Source organism: Halteromyces radiatus (assembly GCF_025201355.1).
Source record: "Halteromyces radiatus strain CBS 162.75 chromosome Unknown BX664scaffold_2, whole genome shotgun sequence".
NCBI classification, from domain to species: Eukaryota; Fungi; Mucoromycota; class Mucoromycetes; order Mucorales; family Cunninghamellaceae; genus Halteromyces; species Halteromyces radiatus.
Genome location: NW_026251688.1, coordinates 2362400 through 2381698, shown reverse-complemented (window position 1 = coordinate 2381698; position 19299 = coordinate 2362400). Strand labels below are relative to the sequence as shown.

General features: G+C 32.7%; 6 protein-coding genes across 6 annotated transcripts; 4 read left to right on the top strand and 2 right to left on the bottom strand.

The window, feature by feature from the left end:
• Positions 1-131: 131 nt before the first annotated feature.
• BX664DRAFT_325453 (Mis6-domain-containing protein) lies at positions 132-4016 on the top strand. Its single transcript, XM_051544028.1, has 19 exons — positions 132-216; positions 302-445; positions 518-643; positions 731-849; positions 913-1022; positions 1089-1160; positions 1237-1366; positions 1475-1615; positions 1703-1768; positions 1836-1974; positions 2033-2172; positions 2259-2376; positions 2550-2614; positions 2679-2800; positions 2879-3032; positions 3130-3428; positions 3506-3620; positions 3680-3757; positions 3831-4016. The coding sequence occupies exons 1-19, from the start codon at positions 180-182 to the stop codon at positions 3966-3968; spliced, it is 2313 nt and encodes a 770-aa protein (XP_051403272.1). The 5' UTR covers positions 132-179; the 3' UTR covers positions 3969-4016.
• Positions 4017-4700: 684 nt separating this feature from the next.
• Positions 4701-6913, top strand: BX664DRAFT_275503 (tubulin beta-1 chain). The gene is made up of 7 exons (XM_051541289.1): positions 4701-4809; positions 4935-4951; positions 5081-5220; positions 5294-5417; positions 5512-5974; positions 6074-6579; positions 6645-6913. Exons 1-7 carry the CDS (start codon positions 4782-4784, stop codon positions 6717-6719), a joined length of 1353 nt encoding a protein of 450 aa, XP_051403271.1. The 5' UTR covers positions 4701-4781; the 3' UTR covers positions 6720-6913.
• Positions 6914-7077: 164 nt separating this feature from the next.
• Positions 7078-9484, top strand: BX664DRAFT_325447 (Vps5 C terminal like-domain-containing protein). The gene is made up of 9 exons (XM_051544027.1): positions 7078-7696; positions 7767-7886; positions 7970-8242; positions 8314-8524; positions 8589-8725; positions 8779-8847; positions 8905-9054; positions 9121-9273; positions 9334-9484. The coding sequence occupies exons 1-9, from the start codon at positions 7130-7132 to the stop codon at positions 9427-9429; spliced, it is 1776 nt and encodes a 591-aa protein (XP_051403270.1). The 5' UTR covers positions 7078-7129; the 3' UTR covers positions 9430-9484.
• A 150-nt stretch (positions 9485-9634) lies between these two features.
• Positions 9635-10236, top strand: BX664DRAFT_364138 (uncharacterized protein; the record flags this gene model as incomplete). Its single annotated transcript, XM_051548408.1, has 2 exons — positions 9635-10037; positions 10190-10236. 2 exons carry the CDS (start codon positions 9635-9637, stop codon positions 10234-10236), a joined length of 450 nt encoding a protein of 149 aa, XP_051403269.1.
• An 805-nt stretch (positions 10237-11041) lies between these two features.
• Positions 11042-16981, bottom strand: BX664DRAFT_292315 (TRAPP II complex). Its single transcript, XM_051541983.1, has 19 exons — positions 16805-16981; positions 16618-16733; positions 16479-16562; positions 16259-16426; positions 15930-16198; positions 15751-15868; positions 15095-15679; positions 14729-14966; positions 14482-14628; positions 14009-14391; positions 13808-13905; positions 13499-13723; positions 13395-13414; positions 13197-13323; positions 12849-13127; positions 12141-12734; positions 11610-12070; positions 11386-11513; positions 11042-11298 (listed from the first exon to the last, which is right to left on the bottom strand). The coding sequence occupies exons 1-19, from the start codon at positions 16959-16961 to the stop codon at positions 11152-11154; spliced, it is 4344 nt and encodes a 1447-aa protein (XP_051403268.1). The 5' UTR covers positions 16962-16981; the 3' UTR covers positions 11042-11151.
• Positions 16982-17066: 85 nt separating this feature from the next.
• BX664DRAFT_275496 (CRAL-TRIO domain-containing protein) lies at positions 17067-19195 on the bottom strand. Its single transcript, XM_051541288.1, has 4 exons — positions 18972-19195; positions 18439-18863; positions 18158-18368; positions 17067-18090 (listed from the first exon to the last, which is right to left on the bottom strand). The coding sequence occupies exons 1-4, from the start codon at positions 19135-19137 to the stop codon at positions 17186-17188; spliced, it is 1707 nt and encodes a 568-aa protein (XP_051403267.1). The 5' UTR covers positions 19138-19195; the 3' UTR covers positions 17067-17185.
• Between the last annotated feature and the right edge of the window lie 104 nt (positions 19196-19299).

Below are 19299 nucleotides of genomic sequence, written 5' to 3'. Positions count from 1 at the left end.
GAAAAAGGATACTTTAAACATGATGTATTCAATGACGCGCGGATTTCGAAAACTTGGACAATTCAGTACCCTTTTTTTTTTTTTTTTTTTTTTTTTTTTTTTTTTTTTCCAATTCACTCTTTCTTTCTTATTTTTATTCTATTTTTTTTTTTTTATCTTCTCTATTTTAGACTTTCCAAATGTCCGTTGTCAGTGACAATGATTCAACATATACCGGTGTGTACACTATAGGATACAAAATTGAAATTATTTGGTGAATCACTACTAAACAACCACGTACTTAACATTTATTTATCTTTAGTTACAACAGTGGAAAGTGTGAACGAAGATCATATTTTCGCTGAACCCATCAATTCGGAAGACATTCAAACCTTGAAAACAGCACAATTCACTCAGCAAAACATTGATCGATATATTGACAAAGCTCTCGAAAAAAGTGTCCATGGTAACACCTAAAAAAAAAAAATCATTATTTTCCTAGTAAAAAAAAGAATATATTTTTATTTCTTTGATATAGCAATTCAGAGAGGAAAAAAGCCCAACTTGGATAGAATTACACATATAGCGCCAGCTATTGGAAAGTATGGAGTAAAATCTTCACACATTGATATTCTACTTGATCTTATTTTTTCTCAACAACTAAGTAAGAAGGAAAAAAAAAAAAAAGAAGAAAAAGCATGGTCAGCGTCAGTTGGTTCAATTTACTTGTTTCTTCCTTATCAATATTTAGCTGCTACTCGAAGTATGTCTCTGGTCAAGTTACTTCTTCCAAGGTCTACAGTATCTCAAAAACAAATCCTTCGTATATATGGCAATCTCTCTTGTCGTGACTACAGCTCTATGCTTATGGTAACGTGTGAATATATCTATATATATATATATAATATTTTACTTATTTGATTGTTTATATAGGACAAATTGTTAGAATGGGTGATATGCATTTACGACTATATTGATGGAAAGGAACATATATCAAATCTTTATGCTGTGTTATTCCATTATTTGACCATAGAAAGGTTACGGTAAGACCTAGAAAAAAAAAAAAAAAGGAAGGCTGTAGATGTAATATTGACATATTCTACCGTTAGACCTCGTCTCTGTCACATTCTATTTCGTATGACCAAAAAGGTTCATGTCAAAGCCTACCGTGTTCGTTTCTTGTAAGTTAAATATCATATATATATATATATAAACACAATTCAAACAACTTTTTTTTTTTTTTTTTTTTTGAATTAGATCAAATCTAGCGAAAAATATCATCCCTGAACCTCAACTTATTGCACTTATCAAATTATATCATAACCTTCGTCCTGAACTCAAAAATTCAGAAAAACTCACATCAACATATGGGAAAAATGTCGATACTGTAAGTTTAGTCTTAATTTTCGATTAAGTATGATGTTTTAAATCTTTTATTTCTTGAGAATCTCATACCTTTTTTTTTATATATATATATATTTTCATTGATGAGTAGAATCCAGATCCAAAATTGAAACGACAATTAGAGGAAATCCGGAAACTATGGTCCAATGAAACTACTCCTGTGGCATTCCACTCTGTGACACCTCTTTCTGATGTGGATGAACGACAACAAATAACTGATATCGCAGTCTCTGTAAGCTCAAGTCATTGGCAATGGTTATATTATTCAACAACGTGTTTTAACTTTTTATTCTTTATTTATTGATTATGGGGTAAATAGACAAAAAAACGAAAAGGACGAACTTCAAGTGATAGAAAAGAAAGCCCAAGCTACATTGGTACCAAGGTCAGTGTATTAACGCTCTGAGTGCACAAAGTATATGACAATTAACTGATATTATTATTATTATCAGTTTCTCAGGAATAGATTACAGGATGAATTTGACCCTCACGAATTGGTGAAATATTTGGACCGACAAAGTATACCCGAACAAATATTATCAGTATTGGACAATCGAATGATTCAGCATATCATTGTTTGTAATCCAAATGGTAAGAAGATCCACTCTGTGAAAATAAATAATTAACATTTGAACTTTCTCTTATATAGATGTAGTGATACCAAGAATATGTAATGTGCTAGCACAACAACTGATGGATCTTCTTTATTGGAATCATCAAACGGCAGAATCAAAAGAAATGTTAGAAGAACTGTTGAATAAAATCCTGAAATTGGCTCGGTTTGCGAAGGTAATATTATATATTTTCTATATACATGGGTAAATAGAAAAGGTAGAAATTAACATCATGATGATAATGATGATAATTTCTTGTAGGCACATATTCCGGTGATGGAAATATTCTTGGCAAGATTCTTGAGATCGTGGAATGGACTCTATATGACATATGAAATATTTGAATTATTGACATTCATCAAACCAAGAGGATTCGAAGGTAAATCTACTAAAAAAAAAAAAAAAAAAAAAAAAAAAAAAAAAAAAAAAAAAAAAAAAAAAAAAAAAAAAAAAAAAAAAAAAAAAAAAAAAAAAAAAAAAAAAGAAAAGAAAAGAAAAGAAAAGAAGACAAATGATCGAGAAAACACTAATGAATCATGTTTTTCGATGTAGATATATTTGAATCTTATCTCAAACCACTATATCGATTATTTTCTGTATCTGATGTACAATGGAAGGTAAGAAGAAGAAAAAAAAAAGAATGAATGATACAAATGAATTTATTTCAAATCATTGATATAGGCAAAACTTATTCTATGTTACAAAAACTGGCTAACAAATTGGGCTTTATTGGATTGGCGTCGACATTCAGAACGAAGGCAAACCACTTCAAATGAAGATAACAAGGATGAAATGGACAATATGTAAGATCGAATAAGACTTAAAAAAAAAGCAAAAAAAGAAGAGGTCATTCAAAAATTGGATATTTTCGTTTTTTATAGAGCATGGTTGTTTCAAGGTCTATCCTTCAATATTGATTACTTTGGTGTCATGCAGCAAATGATATATCATGTGGATCGACTTTGTGTGCAAGGATTGGTACTGGAACAAGATCATCCGATACTGCAACACGCATCACTCTCCTTTTTCGAGTTTGTAAGTTGAGAAAAGAGGAGGAATAGCAAGGGGGTGATGAAGAGGAGAAGAAAGATACATATCTGATTTGCTTGCATTTTTTTTTTTTGAATTGTAGATATCTACTATATCATTGCATCATGATATTCCCACTATTATTCTTCCTGCAGCATCCCTAGTATATCGTAGCTTTTTCTCCTCCAATGCTATGGCGATCTCAAGAATCTGTGGTATCCTACATAACTACAAATTATCATTTGAAGACAACGATAGAAAAGGGGGCGATTGGATGGATAAACACAGTGAAGAATATTTGGATCATTTCAATACTTATGTTTTAGATATTTGTAACTGTTTATGGCGCAATCTTGCATTCAGTGTTCAATCTACAAACTCAACAGCATTTTCTGTCTCATCGTAAGTGACTTTTTACAAAAAAAAAAAAAAAAAAAAAAAAAAAAAAAGACTAACTATATTCTTATTTTCCGGAATAGTGATATAGTGGACATGTTCCGTGAAAAGTGCGAAGAACGGGATGATCCGCTGAACTTGATGTTCTCCCTGACTCATTCAAGTGCATTTGCTGGACTTTCAAAACATTTTATGAAGGTATATATATATATATGGATAATGATTTGACAAAATTATACTGATTTTATTTTATTTAGATGAAGGAAAATGAACTTAATATCATGAATCCAAACGAAGATCCTGTCACAGTAGAAAGTGTGAAAAGAATGGCGGAGGTAAAAAAAAAAAAAAAAAGGATACAAGTAAACGGAGTGAATATTAAACTTATGCTTTCTTTTTTTTTAATAGACAAGCGGGGTAACCATGACCTATTCAGATTATAGAGTGGAATATTTATCTCATTTAGATATTCTTGGATTTCATGGTATTCATGATTTATTATATTCATGTATGTCATCTCTTATCAATAGACAAACGAATGGATGAATAATTAGTCAAAATATTTTATTTTTTTTATTTTTAGTTATAGTTGCTTTTTTCTTTATAGATAATAAACTTATGAAATTATTTTTTCTTTAATAACTATAATATATATCGAATAAGGATTTTTTTTTTATATATCTTAGTACTGATGTAGTTTATTCATGAAATATATATATATAGAGAGAGAGAGAGAGTCGGCAATGTCAAAAGTTGGCATCCCGTTCTTCCTACCATATTTAGAAACGCGCCATGTGCTTCGGTGAGGCACTATTTCTCCCACCCGAAAGAGAGAGACGACTTTTGGGACGCCCATTCTTTTTTTGATCTTCATTCTCCCCTCATAACTTTGACATCCTACTTTTTAACTTTTCATACATACAACTCTTTAAAAAAAAAAAAAGAAAATGAATAAAAATTAGTTCGTTATTAATGAAGAAGTATAAGATTGAATAAGATTATATATACATGTATATATATATAATTATGTGAGAGAGATAAATAAATAAGATAAATAGATGATTTGATTCTTGAAATGAACAGTGTTTAACAGGTTACTGTTTGCTGCAGTCAAGGAACACAAAAAGGGCAAAAAAAAGAAACAAGCACGAGCAAAGGATTCAATCCCAGATCAAATTGCTAGTGTTAGAATTTTTTTTTTTTTTTTGTCAACCTCCTTTATTTGTTTTTTTTTTTCTTCTTTTTTTTCTTTCTTTCTTTCTTTCTTTTTTTTTTTTTCTTGTTTCCCTTTTACCCACTTTCTTCATCTTTACCCTTTTTTTTTTTTTAATATATATACACACACTTTTTATTACAATCATGAGAGAAATCATTCACGTTCAAGCTGGTAATTAAAAAATAGATACTCAGTTCTTTTTACAAGATGATAAAAAAGAAAAAGATGACTGGCTATGTTTCTTATATATTAAGAAAAATATTAACTTTTACTTTTTTTTCTTTTACTTCTAATAGGTCAATGTGGTAATCAAGTATGTACTCTAAATAGGACGATAACGCGAAAAAAAAGGGGGAATAGAGAACAAGGGGGGAAGGGTGATGGGACAAGATGAAGAGGGGGGAAAAGGATATATTCTTCTAACCTTTATATATATATTTAGATTGGTCAAAAATTCTGGGAAACTATTTCACAAGAACATGGTTTAGACTCCACTGGTGCTTATAGTGGTGATAACGATCTTCAATTGGAACGTATCAATGTTTATTACAATGAAGGTTCTGCTGGTAAATATGTTCCTAGGTAAGTTTCATATTATTATCATCATCCTTTTTTAAATAAACAAGTTACCTTAACTTTTTTATTTATTTTTTAGAGCTGTCCTTGTTGATCTTGAACCTGCTACCATGGATGCTGTTCGTTCCAGTCCTTATGGTCAACTTTTCCGTCCTGATAACTTTGTCTATGGTCAATCTGGTGCTGGTAACTCTTGGGCTCGTGTAAGTAAAAAAAAAAATATTGATTTTCATGGATGGGAAAAATGGATGATAATTTTCTTTTTTAATACTTAAATGATTAATTTCTTTCATATAGGGTTACTACACCGAAGGTGCTGAATTGGTTGATTCTATTTTGGATATTGTACGAAAGGAAGCTGAACACACTGATTGTTTGCAAGGTTTCCAATTGGCTCACTCTCTTGGTGGTGGTACCGGTTCTGGTCTTGGTTCATTGTTGTTATCTAAGATTCGTGAAGAATATCCTGATCGTATGTTGTGTACCTATTCTGTTGTTCCTTCTCCCAAGGTGTCTGATACTGTGGTTGAACCTTACAATGCTGTTTTGTCTGTTCATCAATTGGTTGAAAACTGTGACGCTACCTTCTGTATTGATAACGAAGCTCTTTATGATATCTGTTTCCGTACTCTCAAATTATCCAACCCTGGTTATGGTGAATTGAATCAATTGGTCTCTGCTGTCATGTCTGGTGTTTCCACTTCTTTACGTTTCCCTGGTCAATTGAACTCTGATTTACGTAAACTTTTCGTTAACATGGGTAAGTTGAAAATAAAAGAAAATAAATAAGTAGATAAATAAATAAATAATGATAATAAAACACTAACACTTTCTTTTTTTTTTTAAAAAAAAAATATAGTTCCCTTCCCTCGTCTTCATTTCTTCATGGTTGGTTTTGCTCCTTTGACTGCTTTCAACTCTCAACAATACCGTAACCTCAGTGTACCTGAGTTGACTGCTCAAATGTTTGATGCCAAGAACATGATGGCTGCTTCTGATCCTCGTCATGGTCGTTATCTCACTGCTGCTACCATCTTCCGTGGTCGTCTCTCTACCAAGGAAGTTGAAAACCAAATGTTGGCTGTGCAACAAAAGAATTCTTCTTACTTTGTTGAATGGATTCCTAATGGTGTCAAGACCTCCTTGTGTGACATTCCTCCTGTTGGTTTGAAGATGAGTGGTACTTTCATCGGTAACAGCACTGCTATTCAAGAACTTTTCAAGCGTGTCAACGATCAATTCACTGCTATGTTTAGACGAAAGGCTTTCTTGCATTGGTTCACTGGTGAAGGTATGGATGAAATGGAATTCACTGAAAGTGAAAGTAACATGCACGATCTTGTCTCCGAATATCAACAATACCAGGTAATATTATATACTAGATGGATTGAAATATTAGATTTATTGATTTTTGTTATTTGTTTTAATAGGATGCTACTGCCGATGATGATTATCTCGAAGATGAAGATTATCTTGAAGAAGAAGAAGTGTTGGAAGAAGAATAAAACAGCAACAACAGCAACAAAACAATTTTATACTAGTGTCTCTCTCTTTTTTTTTTCTTTCTTTTTCTCAAATTTTTTAATAAAAACTATTATAATTACTATGCTATTCTTTTTATCTTTTTCTCTGTATCTTATATTCTTGTTTGTTGTCATAAAGTTGAATAAGTACTCATATGGATTTAGGCTTATCAATGATAATCAATAATCTAGTTGTTCTCTTCATAATGTAAGAAAAAAGGAAGTAAATATCGTCATCCTTTTATGAACGTGTTTTGCAATTCATGATAGTTAGACATAATCGGGGATTAGAATTACCTTATTTCACTTTTGCGATTTTTCCCTTCTATCTTCTTTTTTTTTTTTTTCTCACTTTCCCTTCTCACTACTTTCTTTTTTTTTTTTTCAGTGGGATGAATGACTCTTCAACATTTGGATATAATGATGCTCTAGAGGAAAATCCTTTCAGTGATGTCATATCTCAAAATGCTTCGGGTTATTCGTCGTCACCACCACTAGTAACATCCATATCAACGTCTAGTAGTTCGGCTCTTCCAAAAACAACGACAAATGCAACAACTGCTTATTCACCTATCCATTCGACTACTACTATTGAGACTACCGATAACAATGTCTCAAAAGCTACTGAAACGACCATCTCGACTGGAGATAGTAATGATACACTTGAAGATGCCAGCGATGAGACAGCTTTAAAGGAAGACTCTTCACGACATACCATTTCGTCACCGACAGAACATGATAATCACAACACTAGTACTACTACTACAGATACAGATACAGCAGCACCATCACCATCAGCAGCAGATAACAGTCTTCCTTCAGCCTCGACAGACACAGATAATATTCTCACGACCGCCACGGAATCACTTGCCCTGAATGATCCTTCTTCTTCGTCAGCCATTCAAGAACAAACTGGATCACCCATACGTGAAGACTCTGGAGAAGAAAGTGATCAACAGGTAAAAGAAAAAAAAATTGAAAAAAGAAAACAGTAAGTGAATCGTTCACCTTTTTTTTTTTTTTTTCTAGTCAGAAGCATTACGTCTTCCTGAAAGCGGTGCTAGACCTTATTTTGAAATCTCTGTGGAAGATCCTCAGAAAGTGGGTGATGCCATCAATGCTCATATTGTTTATAAAGTCAAGACAAAGGTATTATATATCTTTTTTTTTTCTTTTACGAAAAAAAAAACTTGCATTGATTTGTACCTCTTTTTTTTTTTTGAATTTTATAGACCAATTCACCAGCATTTCGATCATCAGAATTTGTGGTTGCACGACGGTATCGTGATTTCCTATGGCTTTACAATCAATTGACCAATGGCAACCCGGGAGTGATTGTACCTCCAGTACCTGAAAAACATGCTTTGGGTCGATTTCAAGATGAATTTGTGGAATCAAGACGGATTGCTTTGGAACGATGTTTACGGAAAACGGTGTCTCATCCAATGTTATATGGGGATCCAGATCTCAAAGTTTTTTTAGAAAGTGAATCGTTCAATATAGAGGTAAAAAAATTCTATCCTTCAGAAAAAAGAAAAAAAAGAATACAAATGGATGATTTTTTTTTTTATGACAGAAACGACAAAAAAGAGCAGAACCTGAAACACCCAAGTTGGGATTTATGAGATCTTTTGGCGAAACAATATCAAGTGCGGCTTCGAACCCTTTTGCCAAATTTATTGAAAATGATGATTGGTTTGCTTCAAAGAAGACTCAATTGGATGCTCTGGAAACACAACTCAAAATTTTGATGAAAAGCGTGGAAGCGGTTGTGAAACAGCGAAAAGGTATAAATTAGGCAACATGTTGAGATAGGATGATGATGATGATAATTTTTTTTTTTTTTTTTAGAACTTGGTGGAGCGATCTCAGACTTTGGAGAAAGTATGTTTCCTTTGGCGTCGGCTGAACTAAATAGGAATTTATCCACACATTTGACAGTATTGGGCGATATTCAAAAACAATTGAAAGAATTACATGAAGAACAAGTAAGGTTTGACTTTTTTTTTAAAGCTAAACTCATAACCATCTTCTTTTATAGGCACAATGTGATATCTTGTCTTTGGAACATACCATTGATGAATATATCCGGATCATCGGCTCAATCAAAGTAAATTTGAAAGAAATGTAAAAAGAAACAAAAATTTATTAATTTTTTTTTTATTAGATATCATTCAATGCACGCATTCGGGCCTATCAAACCTATCAACAAGCAGAGGCAGAATTACAGAAAAAGATTGCTTTGTATGAAAAATTAAAGGGACAACAGAAAATCAAATCGGAAAAGATGGCTGCTACTCAACAGGAAATCGAAGAGGTAAAATCATTAAATCCATAAATGAATATATGAATCACACTTTTTTTTTTCTTTTTTGATGAATAGATGCGACAACGAGTAGAGGAACTTCAAAAGGAATTTGATGATATATCCAAATTGATCAAGAATGAATTGGATCGATTCGATCAAGAAAAAGTGGAAGATTTCAAAGAAAGTGTGGAAGCTTTCTTATGTAGTATGATTGAACATCAAAAGAAGGTACATAAAAAAAAAAGTAATATATAACTTCTACAACTCATCAATTCTGTTCTTTATAAGGTGATTGCTCTATGGGAAACATATTTTGAACAAACGGAAGGACTTGATGATGATGATGATGGTGATGGTGATGCATTGGAACTAGTACAAGAATAGTTTATATATACATTTATTGAATAAAAGAAAAAATCCAAGTCTGTCTACATTTTCATGCACACCTCGGTTGAATTATTTAAATCCAGCATCCTCTTGTTTGGAAACGTTTTTTTTTTTTTTTTTTTTGACGTCGGATTACCAAAAGACTTTTTTCTTCTTCTTCTTCCTTTTATTAGTTCACCTTTGAATCTTGGTTTTTATCAATATGGTTGTCCTGTCTGACTTGAACAATGAACTTCTGACTGCAGTAGCTGGTCATTTGACTCTTGAAGAGTTACGTACCTTCTCACAAGTATGTCATCGATTTGCACTGGTAGCTCATAGTGATGCGGTCTGGAAAGAAAGTCTTTACAACAATTATGGGGTGACATACAAACTACCAGAAGAAACATGGAAGGACATGTATACTAAAAAGACAGATGATCCTCATGATAATCGTATTTGTCCTCATATTGGTCAAGTCAATGCCAAAGTGTTGGAACCTTATGTCAAGCGCTATCATCAAATCCTCCATTGGCTTCCCAAGAATCTCAACTGTGGTACATGTGGTTCCAACCAAGCAGAACAAGGTCTTTGTTTATATATTTGGCAAGGCAATGTTCGTTTAAGTAAGTGTTTTATTATTATTAAAAAGCGATGATCATTATACGTTATTTTTTTTTCTGACTATCAAATATTACACATATATATATATAGGATGTCGTGATTGTGCTTATCGATTCCATACTGCTGCTCCAAACCGACATGGGATCTTATTTAGAACCAACGTACTTCAAATGTTTTGTTTTACTTGTTCTCGACTTGTAAGTCCAAAAAAAAAATATATAACAAAAGGAAAAGATGTCTCATTTTATGTTTTTTATAATATCCAAAGCTTGGGGAAACACGAGGGGATGCTAGTGAAGCATATTATGTGAATTCATTACTGGAAATCTTGACACGAGACAATGCACTGGGACAAGAATCGATGAGACAAAAGCAACAATGTATGTACGAACGCACACTTCACAAAGAACATACTGACCGGGCATTTATCTTGGAAGGTGACTATTATTTGATCGAACGAGTTTGGTTATGCTCGTGGTTCTTACGCTTATGTGATGGCAAAATTGGCGTGGGACCGGTCAATAATCTCCCATTGGCAACAAGTGATACTGATGACACCTTGAATCCAAATGCAAGACCTCGTGGTAACTTTGTCGGTGGCTTTGGCATCTGTACTCCGTTTCTTTGGCATTATCTTGTCGAGCATTATGGTTTGATTGGCAAGGCATATACATCAGGTAAAAAAAAAAAGGTATGATTTGATTGTGATGTATTGATTTTCTTCTTTTTTTAGATGATATCAAGGGTCCCGGTTATGGCGATTTACGTGCTTCCATTGTTGATTGGCGTTTGATTTGATACTCTTTGATGATAATTAACACACATAGAATTCATAAAAAAAAAAAAAGGGATATGGTTGTATTGAAGTAGAATTAGATGGTCTCTTTCTTGTACTTTTAGTTTAGATACCTTTTTCTTTATTGTTATTTGTACATGCTCCTTCACAATAAAAAAAAAAAAACTATGCTTTTTTGTCTTTTTTTTCTTAAAAAAGTAAAGGATGGATAACGAATAGAACGGATAATGATAATCTATTCCTATGGAAACAAGGATAACGTCAGGAATACTTTGCATAGAATGGTAATATAAAAAAAAAACTTTATTAAGTCTATTGCATTAATCTACTACGTCGATCACCATCCGTTCATGATCATAAAATGTTCGCCTTGAAACAACATCCTGTGCATGGTATAAGAATTCATATTGCCCTTTTGCCAAAAAGAACACCGGCAGCGTATGCTGTGCTTGTTGAGTCTTCGATAGCTAGTAGTGATCCCATCGAATAAAAAGAAAGGTTAGCTTACCTTTTTTTTTTTTTTTTTTTTTTTTTTTTTGATGATTTCCACTTACCGCGGGTAAAACTACTTGATTCATCCCTTGAAGCAGAATATTTGGTTGAAACAAGTTATATTCTTTTGTTTCATCATTGATATTTTGAATGGACTGGATACGTAATATAAGTTTTGTTGGTTTATCCACTATTTGGTATGTATGAAGAGAAACAAAAGGAGATAGTTAGCCCAATATAGGTATAAACATATTTTTTTTTTTTTTTTTTTTTTTTTTTTACTTACAGTGTTGGTTACTAACAGTAAACACAAATGATATTTGTTCATTAAAGCGACAGGAGAAGTGCCTGTATCCAAGTTGTTTCACACTGTCACCTTCCAGCATCACATCGAAGATCACATCCGGTTTTTTCAAGATAGAAAGTTGATCAAGAGTCAGTTTTAAGCATGATCGCAAGTCTAAAATACCATGTCGATAATCATCAACATTTTCGCTACCAGTTTCCAAAGCGTTATCATCTATTGCAGTCCATGTCGCCTGAATCCGCTGTAACAAGTTTTCACGATACCAAAATAGCCGTAATTGTATTTGTTGTTTTTGTTCTTGATCCATAGAAGAGAATGATGATGATGATAATGCTGAACGTGGAGTCTGAGGAACAATAAATTGTTTTTTGGGCTGAAGCGTAATAGGACGAAGTGTAGCTTTATCCGATAAAACAAACCTCTTGATTGGCAGTAGCACTCTGTCCCAACAAAGAAGAAGAAAATGTTAGCCTGTTGTTTCCATACCCTCACACACTTGATATATATTACCTTGCTGTAGTATTGGAAGAAACAAAGTAATCTACATTGGTATGGTTGTCCGCTCCGTTGTCATCATTGCTGATGGAAAATCGCACTAGGAAAGGAAATGACCATCTATTCTGTATATCAATGGTAGCCAAACAGTAGTCGCTTTGTCCCGAGATTCTCCTTTCCGCTTGAGAGATGGTATGTGTCGTTTTTTGTAGATGATCATACGAAGAGTGTCGTTTTAATAGCTTCAACATTGTTTCAGCTGCTGCAGACTGGCTTGTACTGTGATGTGATCGTATGGATTGTTCTTGATAAGATGAAGTGTTGCTAGCATCGTTCATTGACGTTGTCGATTTCATATCCTTGTCGTTTCCGCTGTTATTCGATCGAATATACAACAGATCCCAGTTTTCTGTCTTCAAAGGAGAATACACAGTGATGAGTAAAGGTATACATAGTTGCCTTGTATAGAATATATTGCTGGAGATAGAATACATGTTGTCACTACTACTGTTACTGCTTGAGACGGACGTTGTTTGAATATTTTTCTGCTGTTGATCATTGTGATTCCAATCCAAATACCCATAATCCACTTGAATATTTCCATTGCTACTATTGGCCCCCGTCAAAATAATAATAATAATAATAATAATAGTAATAATAATAATAATTAGTGATTATGTTGAATATATATTGTAGTTTCCAACTTTCTAGTTAATTCCTTACCATCCCTTTTTTCCATAAATGGCGATTGTGATTTCCAATGTTGAATCAGGAGGTAACCGTAGACTTTGCCCAACATCTTGACCTTCATGAAAGATATTTCCATTCCATGTAAAGACTTTGTCCAAGGAAAGAAGTTCCATTTCATATTGCTTTTCCATCGATAACTCCATATCCGATGATGGACCAAATAAACTAGATGTTGAGTCATCAGTAAACGACAGGTAAATATAATCTACTGGCACTGTCCCAATGTTATGAAGTTTGATGGTCATGTTCGTCCTAAATTGAAACAGCAATATAACAAATTAATGGATCGTTCCAACTCGTATTCATCATGTTAGTTTATACCTTTCACCTTCAAAGAGCATAACAGCACCTTGTGTCAAAGACGTGGCTTGTAATTTCAATAATGGTTGTTCTTCGATCACAGGGAAACGATATGACTGGATTTGGAAGATTTGCTGACAAAGTGTATCTAATAGAAAACAGAAAGATTAATTCTTTATGGTGGTAAATCTTCTTTTTTTTTTTTTTTTTTTTACATACCTTTTTCAATGGTTTTTGAACTACTTGTTTAAAAGAGATATAATAAAAAGGAATCAGTAGTTGAAACATGGTCTTACCCTTTCTTTTTTTTTCCCTCATGTTACCTGCTATGATCAAAAGGAAGCAGGTCCCTTATACCTTTGTTATTGTTCATTTCGTGAGAGTCAATCATAAATTCTTGTTCGGCAAATCCGATGATCTTGATAAAGCAACCACATATCTTGAGTAGACCTGTTTCAGAAGGAACACCAGAAAGAAGTAGCGTAGAAGTACCACGGGAAGCAATCACAGCTGATTGAGGATGAGCATGGAAGGAAACACCAGTTGTGCTAAGATAAAAAGAAAAATATACGATTGAAAAAATAAGTCTATATATTAGTCTAAATTTAATTTTATTTCCACTGATTATTTACCTAAGTCTGATACTTTGTAACTCCAAATCAAATCCAAATGGATTGACAAGTAATACTTGGAATTCAGCAACTTCATTTTGTATAAGGAAGATTTGTTTCTAATGATAACGTATTTGAAAATAATAAAAAAAAAGGGAGAGAATTTGAGTTGAATGACCATAAAATAATAGTGATCATTTTTTTTTATTTTATGTTACTTACTGGCTCGGGTTTCTTTTGCTTAAAGGGATTATAGATAAATGGATCATTTGCGTTACCAGCATCATTTTCTGAAGAAGATTTTGTTGTGTCATTTTGATATGACACCCCTTCTATGGCGTTAATAATAGTGTCTTTGGTGAGTGGATGTCGATGTAAGGTTTTCCTTGGAATTGCTTGAATAGGTCGAATATCTTTGACGATATTGATATCCCAATAGTTAATAGTTTGATCCTCTATTTCCTTGCCAAACAATATTGCTGTTCGTTCCTTGAGAGAATTGATACGTTGAATTGAATGGGCAAGTCGAATTTGTTCTTGTTTGGGAAGGTACAGGTACATTTTCTTCAAGAAGATAGATGTGTAGTATAACATATCATCGTAAGCTAATTGAGAGAAGGATGAAACATACCAATGAAAAAGATTTAAACATAAGTAAGTAATGGAATTTTTTTTTTTTTTTTTTGGTTCCTTACCATGTAAAGATTCCACAAGAATAATACAATGTCGAAGAATATCCATTTGTAAAGTTGGCCAACCAATCTGTCCAAAGGCACCTTTCCTATTTTCAATGAATCGCACAAACAAGTTTGATTGTTGATCTTCTAACATCGTATTGTTCTCTATTAAAACATTCAAATTGTTTCCCCATTAATACCATAAAAAAAAAGGTCAACTAATCATAAATTCAATCCTCCCTTTTTTTCTTCTTTTCGCACCTACCCACAATTAAATAGATATTACAAATCCATTTTAATAATATTAGAATATCTTGATCATTGATATTGGCCAATTTTGAGAATTGTTGATCAATTTTAGATGACTTTGATGATGATGATCTATTCCGTCGATTAAGTAAAACAGGGAACAAAAGTTGTAGGATACTGAATTTCAGCCATGCCGCCTTGCGATAATAACCAATAGAGGAATAAATCATTGCCATCTGGCTCATCACAAGAATCTAAAGTGAAGGTAATTAAAAATAATAAAAAAGAAAAAATAAAAAAGAGAGTGATTAATAATAGTAATAATAAAAATAAAAATAAAAATAAAAATAAAAATCAATCAAAATCTATTCATCTGTTTTACCTGATCAGTAACTGCCAAGCTGTTGATAGATGCTTCCCAAATTCGTGTTGTCCATTGTCCAATATCCCAACGATCTACTCCAGATCTCTTTGCCTTGGAAAATGATTGATAGTGATGAGAAATCGACGGTTGAGATATTGATATTGGTGTTGCAGGTAATGATGATGATGATGATGATGATGGCGAAGAGGGCGATGATAATGATGAAGTTAACTTGCCTTGAAGCAAAAGAGTTGAAGTATGTTTATCCAATGGCCCATTCCAATAAACTGTCAATAACAATCGAGCCACTTTTAGACAGGCTTCAGCATAGATTACACTTAAGGGATGAGTCGAAAGAGGAATATCACGGTATATGCTAGATTGATCATTATCATTGATATTGTCGTTTGTATTTCTTCGATTGTCATACGTAGCTGTCATTGTAGTAGTGGTTGCTGATTTGATTTCCTTTGAATAATAGTATAAGATGGTATTATACTGTTCTAGTATGTAAGTTGTTGTCAGTGATGAGCCTGTTAGAGGACTGGTATCTCTCGGTGAGTTTGTTGCCGATGATGGACTATTAACTGATACAGGTATGATCTATATTACAAATAATATTTATGTACGATAATAAGTAAGATAAAAGAAAGAATATCTAGTTTATGGTTTACCTCATTTTCTTGTTGTAATTGTTCTAATAGTACGGTCGCACATACATAGCCTTCCATAGCACTAGCCAGCCAGAGATAATCCGATGTTATTCTTGTCATATCTATAGCTTGTTTATAACTTTAATAAAAAGTTTGAATGAGTATCAGTTTTCTAATCTGATAGATAAATCTTTTCTTACAAACTAAGAGCATCCGGTAATCGTCCCGATAACAAATAAAAATCGGCATATAATTTCTTGATTCTTCCAGGCGCACGTTTACTAATTTTTGATGTATATTGAATGGATGATGAAGTAGATGTGGTAGTTGATAAATTGTGAGAAGTAATACTGGATTCATAGAGTGATGGAAAATTAGAATCGTTATGTAATAAAGTCGGAGGAGAGTTCGCATGATTTGTGTTACTTGTGGGCGATTTGATAATCCAATGCTGTCTAATACTTTTTGCCTTTCCAATATATAAATATATAAATAAAGATTATGATTAAATTATGTTCCTTCATCTTACCAATATAGAAAATTGAATCAGAATTTCACTTGCAAAATCACAAATCATAGTGTTCATATAAAAAGCCTTATCACCAACATTAGGTATCATGATCAAACCTTTGATATCATCAGGTTGAGAATCTGCAGGATCAAAAGCAAAACATCGTTGGACTATTGATGAAGGATACTAAAACAAAACCAAAGTAAATAGATCAATCTTTATATATATATATATTTACCTTTTCTAATGATGCTTGAAATTGTTGATAACCATTTCTCAATGATTGATCTTTCCATTCTTGACAATCCATAATACCTATCACCTAAAAAAAAATATATTAATAATTTAATGGTTTATTATTGAGTTAATTTTATTACCCCATATAATCGACGATGTGGTTGAAAATCAATCAGTTCCTTGTAATGATCAGTAGTACAAGTTGAAAATTGAAAATGAATTTGTCCTTTTTGAAAATTTTGACTAGTAAACATGGCTATTAAAAATGAAATAAATGAATATATAGTTTAATTCTATCTAAAATTCTTCCTTTCTTTTTTCTGTTACCATGATTGTTATCTGGAGTGACATCACTCAATCGGATCGTATTGAATTGTTGAATCAAATCTACATAATGTGTAAATACCAATCGTCTAATGGGTTTAATGGGAATGAGTAAAACAGAGATTCGACAAGAACTTGTAATATTAATGTCTAAATCCATTAGTCCACTAATAAAAAAAGTAATAGAAAAGAGAGAGAGAGAAATAGAAAAGCGGAAGAAATCGTTTTTTATTATATTTGCATTACAAAAAAAAAAAAAAAAATGCGGGAATTGAATGTACATAAGTGTGATAACAAAGGGAGTGAAATATGAATATTATGTTACAAAAAAATAAATAAATAAATGAGAAATGCAATAAAAGAAAAATATAATAAGGGGATAAACTAATGACCTAAAGAAGAAGATAAAGATGCACTTAATCCAGCAGCCATTGATGCAGTCAATCCAACTGTAGTATAAGTAATAGTCCTTGGATTCTTCAAAATTTTGGCCAAAAATTGTTTCATCGAATGTTCCACAGGTCCACGTAAAAAGATATATAAAAGTATCCAATAGAAAGTACCATTGTAAGCAAATGATAGTCGAAAAAGTCTTCGTGTAATTCGCACCAGGCGTTGTTCAGATCGACGTAGTTGTAATTTCAAAGGAGCATTGGCATAAGTTGATTGAGGATCATTTGCTGGTAGTAAATGAGGAAAATGTGGTTCATGTCGTTCAATTGTTCGTTTTTCAACCATCACTACCGCTTCAATATTATTTTCAAGTTGTTGTTGTTGTTCAATGGCTATATTGGTAAGTCGATAAGTCAAGTCCACTCCACATACGCTATTATTAGAATGATCCAATTCCTCTGTTGTCGTTGCAGTATTGATATTTGTTCCAAAAAATGACGAAAGAAAGGATGGTAAATGAATGCCATTGAGTCGAAAGTATTGATTTGTTGATGAAGATATTGGAAATAATGACTGAGAGGTAGATGGCCATTGAGAAGGTGATCGAATACCAATAGGTGTTAATGAGCCTGGTGTACCATAAAGACTTGAATATCCACTTGGTGTTTTCCCCATAATTGGTTGTTCTCGATCAATCTCTACAAATGGTGATTCAGGCGCATCATAAAAGTCATCAGATGCATAGGAGGATAGTGATAAGCTTCGAGTTGGTCGGATGGTTGCAAAATCTTCAGTTATCAAAGGTGATTTTGGTTCCTTTTCCCATCCATTTCCATATTGTTGTAGTATAATATCGTTGTCCAAAGTCCATTCGTAATCATCATCCCCACCCAATTCTGTCAAATCAAATATGATGAGTATCTTGTATTATCAGATACACTATTTTTTTTTTTTTCATCTTACCTTGTAATAAGTTTTCTTCGCTTATATATTCCTTCACTTCATTGGCCGATGGAAAGTTTATTTTACTTTTTGCCCTTTCAGATAACATTAGCTTGACCATTTGCCATAAACCTTGATACATCCAACCAAAATTCATAATATAGACAGATCCAATAAATCCAGGGAATCGATCATCAGTTAACATTCGTAATTCTTGTATCAGTCGTTTTTCCTACATATTTAAATATAAGTTTAATGTTCTACAATCCCCCCCCTTTGTTTTCCTCCTTCCGTTGACTTACTAATGGTACCATGGGTGATTTAGAGATATCAATAATAACTACAATCTGTGACACCAAAACAGTCAAATCCTTTGTATTTGAACCTTCTAGTCTGAGTTGTTCGTTTCGCCGGGTCAGATCTCGTGTCCATTTTCGAGCCATTTCCATAACTAGACAGGCAAAAGGTGGTATAGTTTCAGCTAACGTTTGGTCACCAAAGTTTGGAAAGTGTCGCATGCGAATAACAGCAATCGGTCGATCAAGCCGATCTTGTTTGTGGAAAAAGGCAAATGCATTTTGACTTTGACGATAAAAGCTGGTATGAATGGTATCCCATCTTAACTCGTTAATCTTGATTTCCTTGCGCCAAAGTATGGTGTCTAACAAACGCTCATAAGCAAGATCTTCGTTAAAATCAGAGTCCTTTAAGAATCGAAACAGTGTCACTATATGAATAAAGAAAAAAAAATTCATTTAGTACTTTTTTTTTGAATAAATTCATATCTAAACAAAAATTATTTGATAACAGTAATGAATTTTTGTAATCGCTTTACCATGGTCTTCAATAAATTCAATAGCAAAGGTGAATTCTTCCTGGGGTAGCGTTAATTCTTGTAAACCTTGTTTTAGTTTTGTTTCGAGTGAGTGAATGATAGATGTATTCTCCAAGTACTGTGCATTCAATTCCAATATAGCATTCTGAGTCGATGAAGTTGTCATAAGTATGAAATATATCTATATATAAATGAGATTTTATATGAAACTTGTAAAAAAAAAAAAAAAAAGGAAAGGGAAGAAAGGTAGGAAAAAAAAAAAAAAGAAAAAAGAAACAAAAAAAAAAATTTAAAGAAATGGGGTTTTGGCGGTGACTGAAAATTCAGT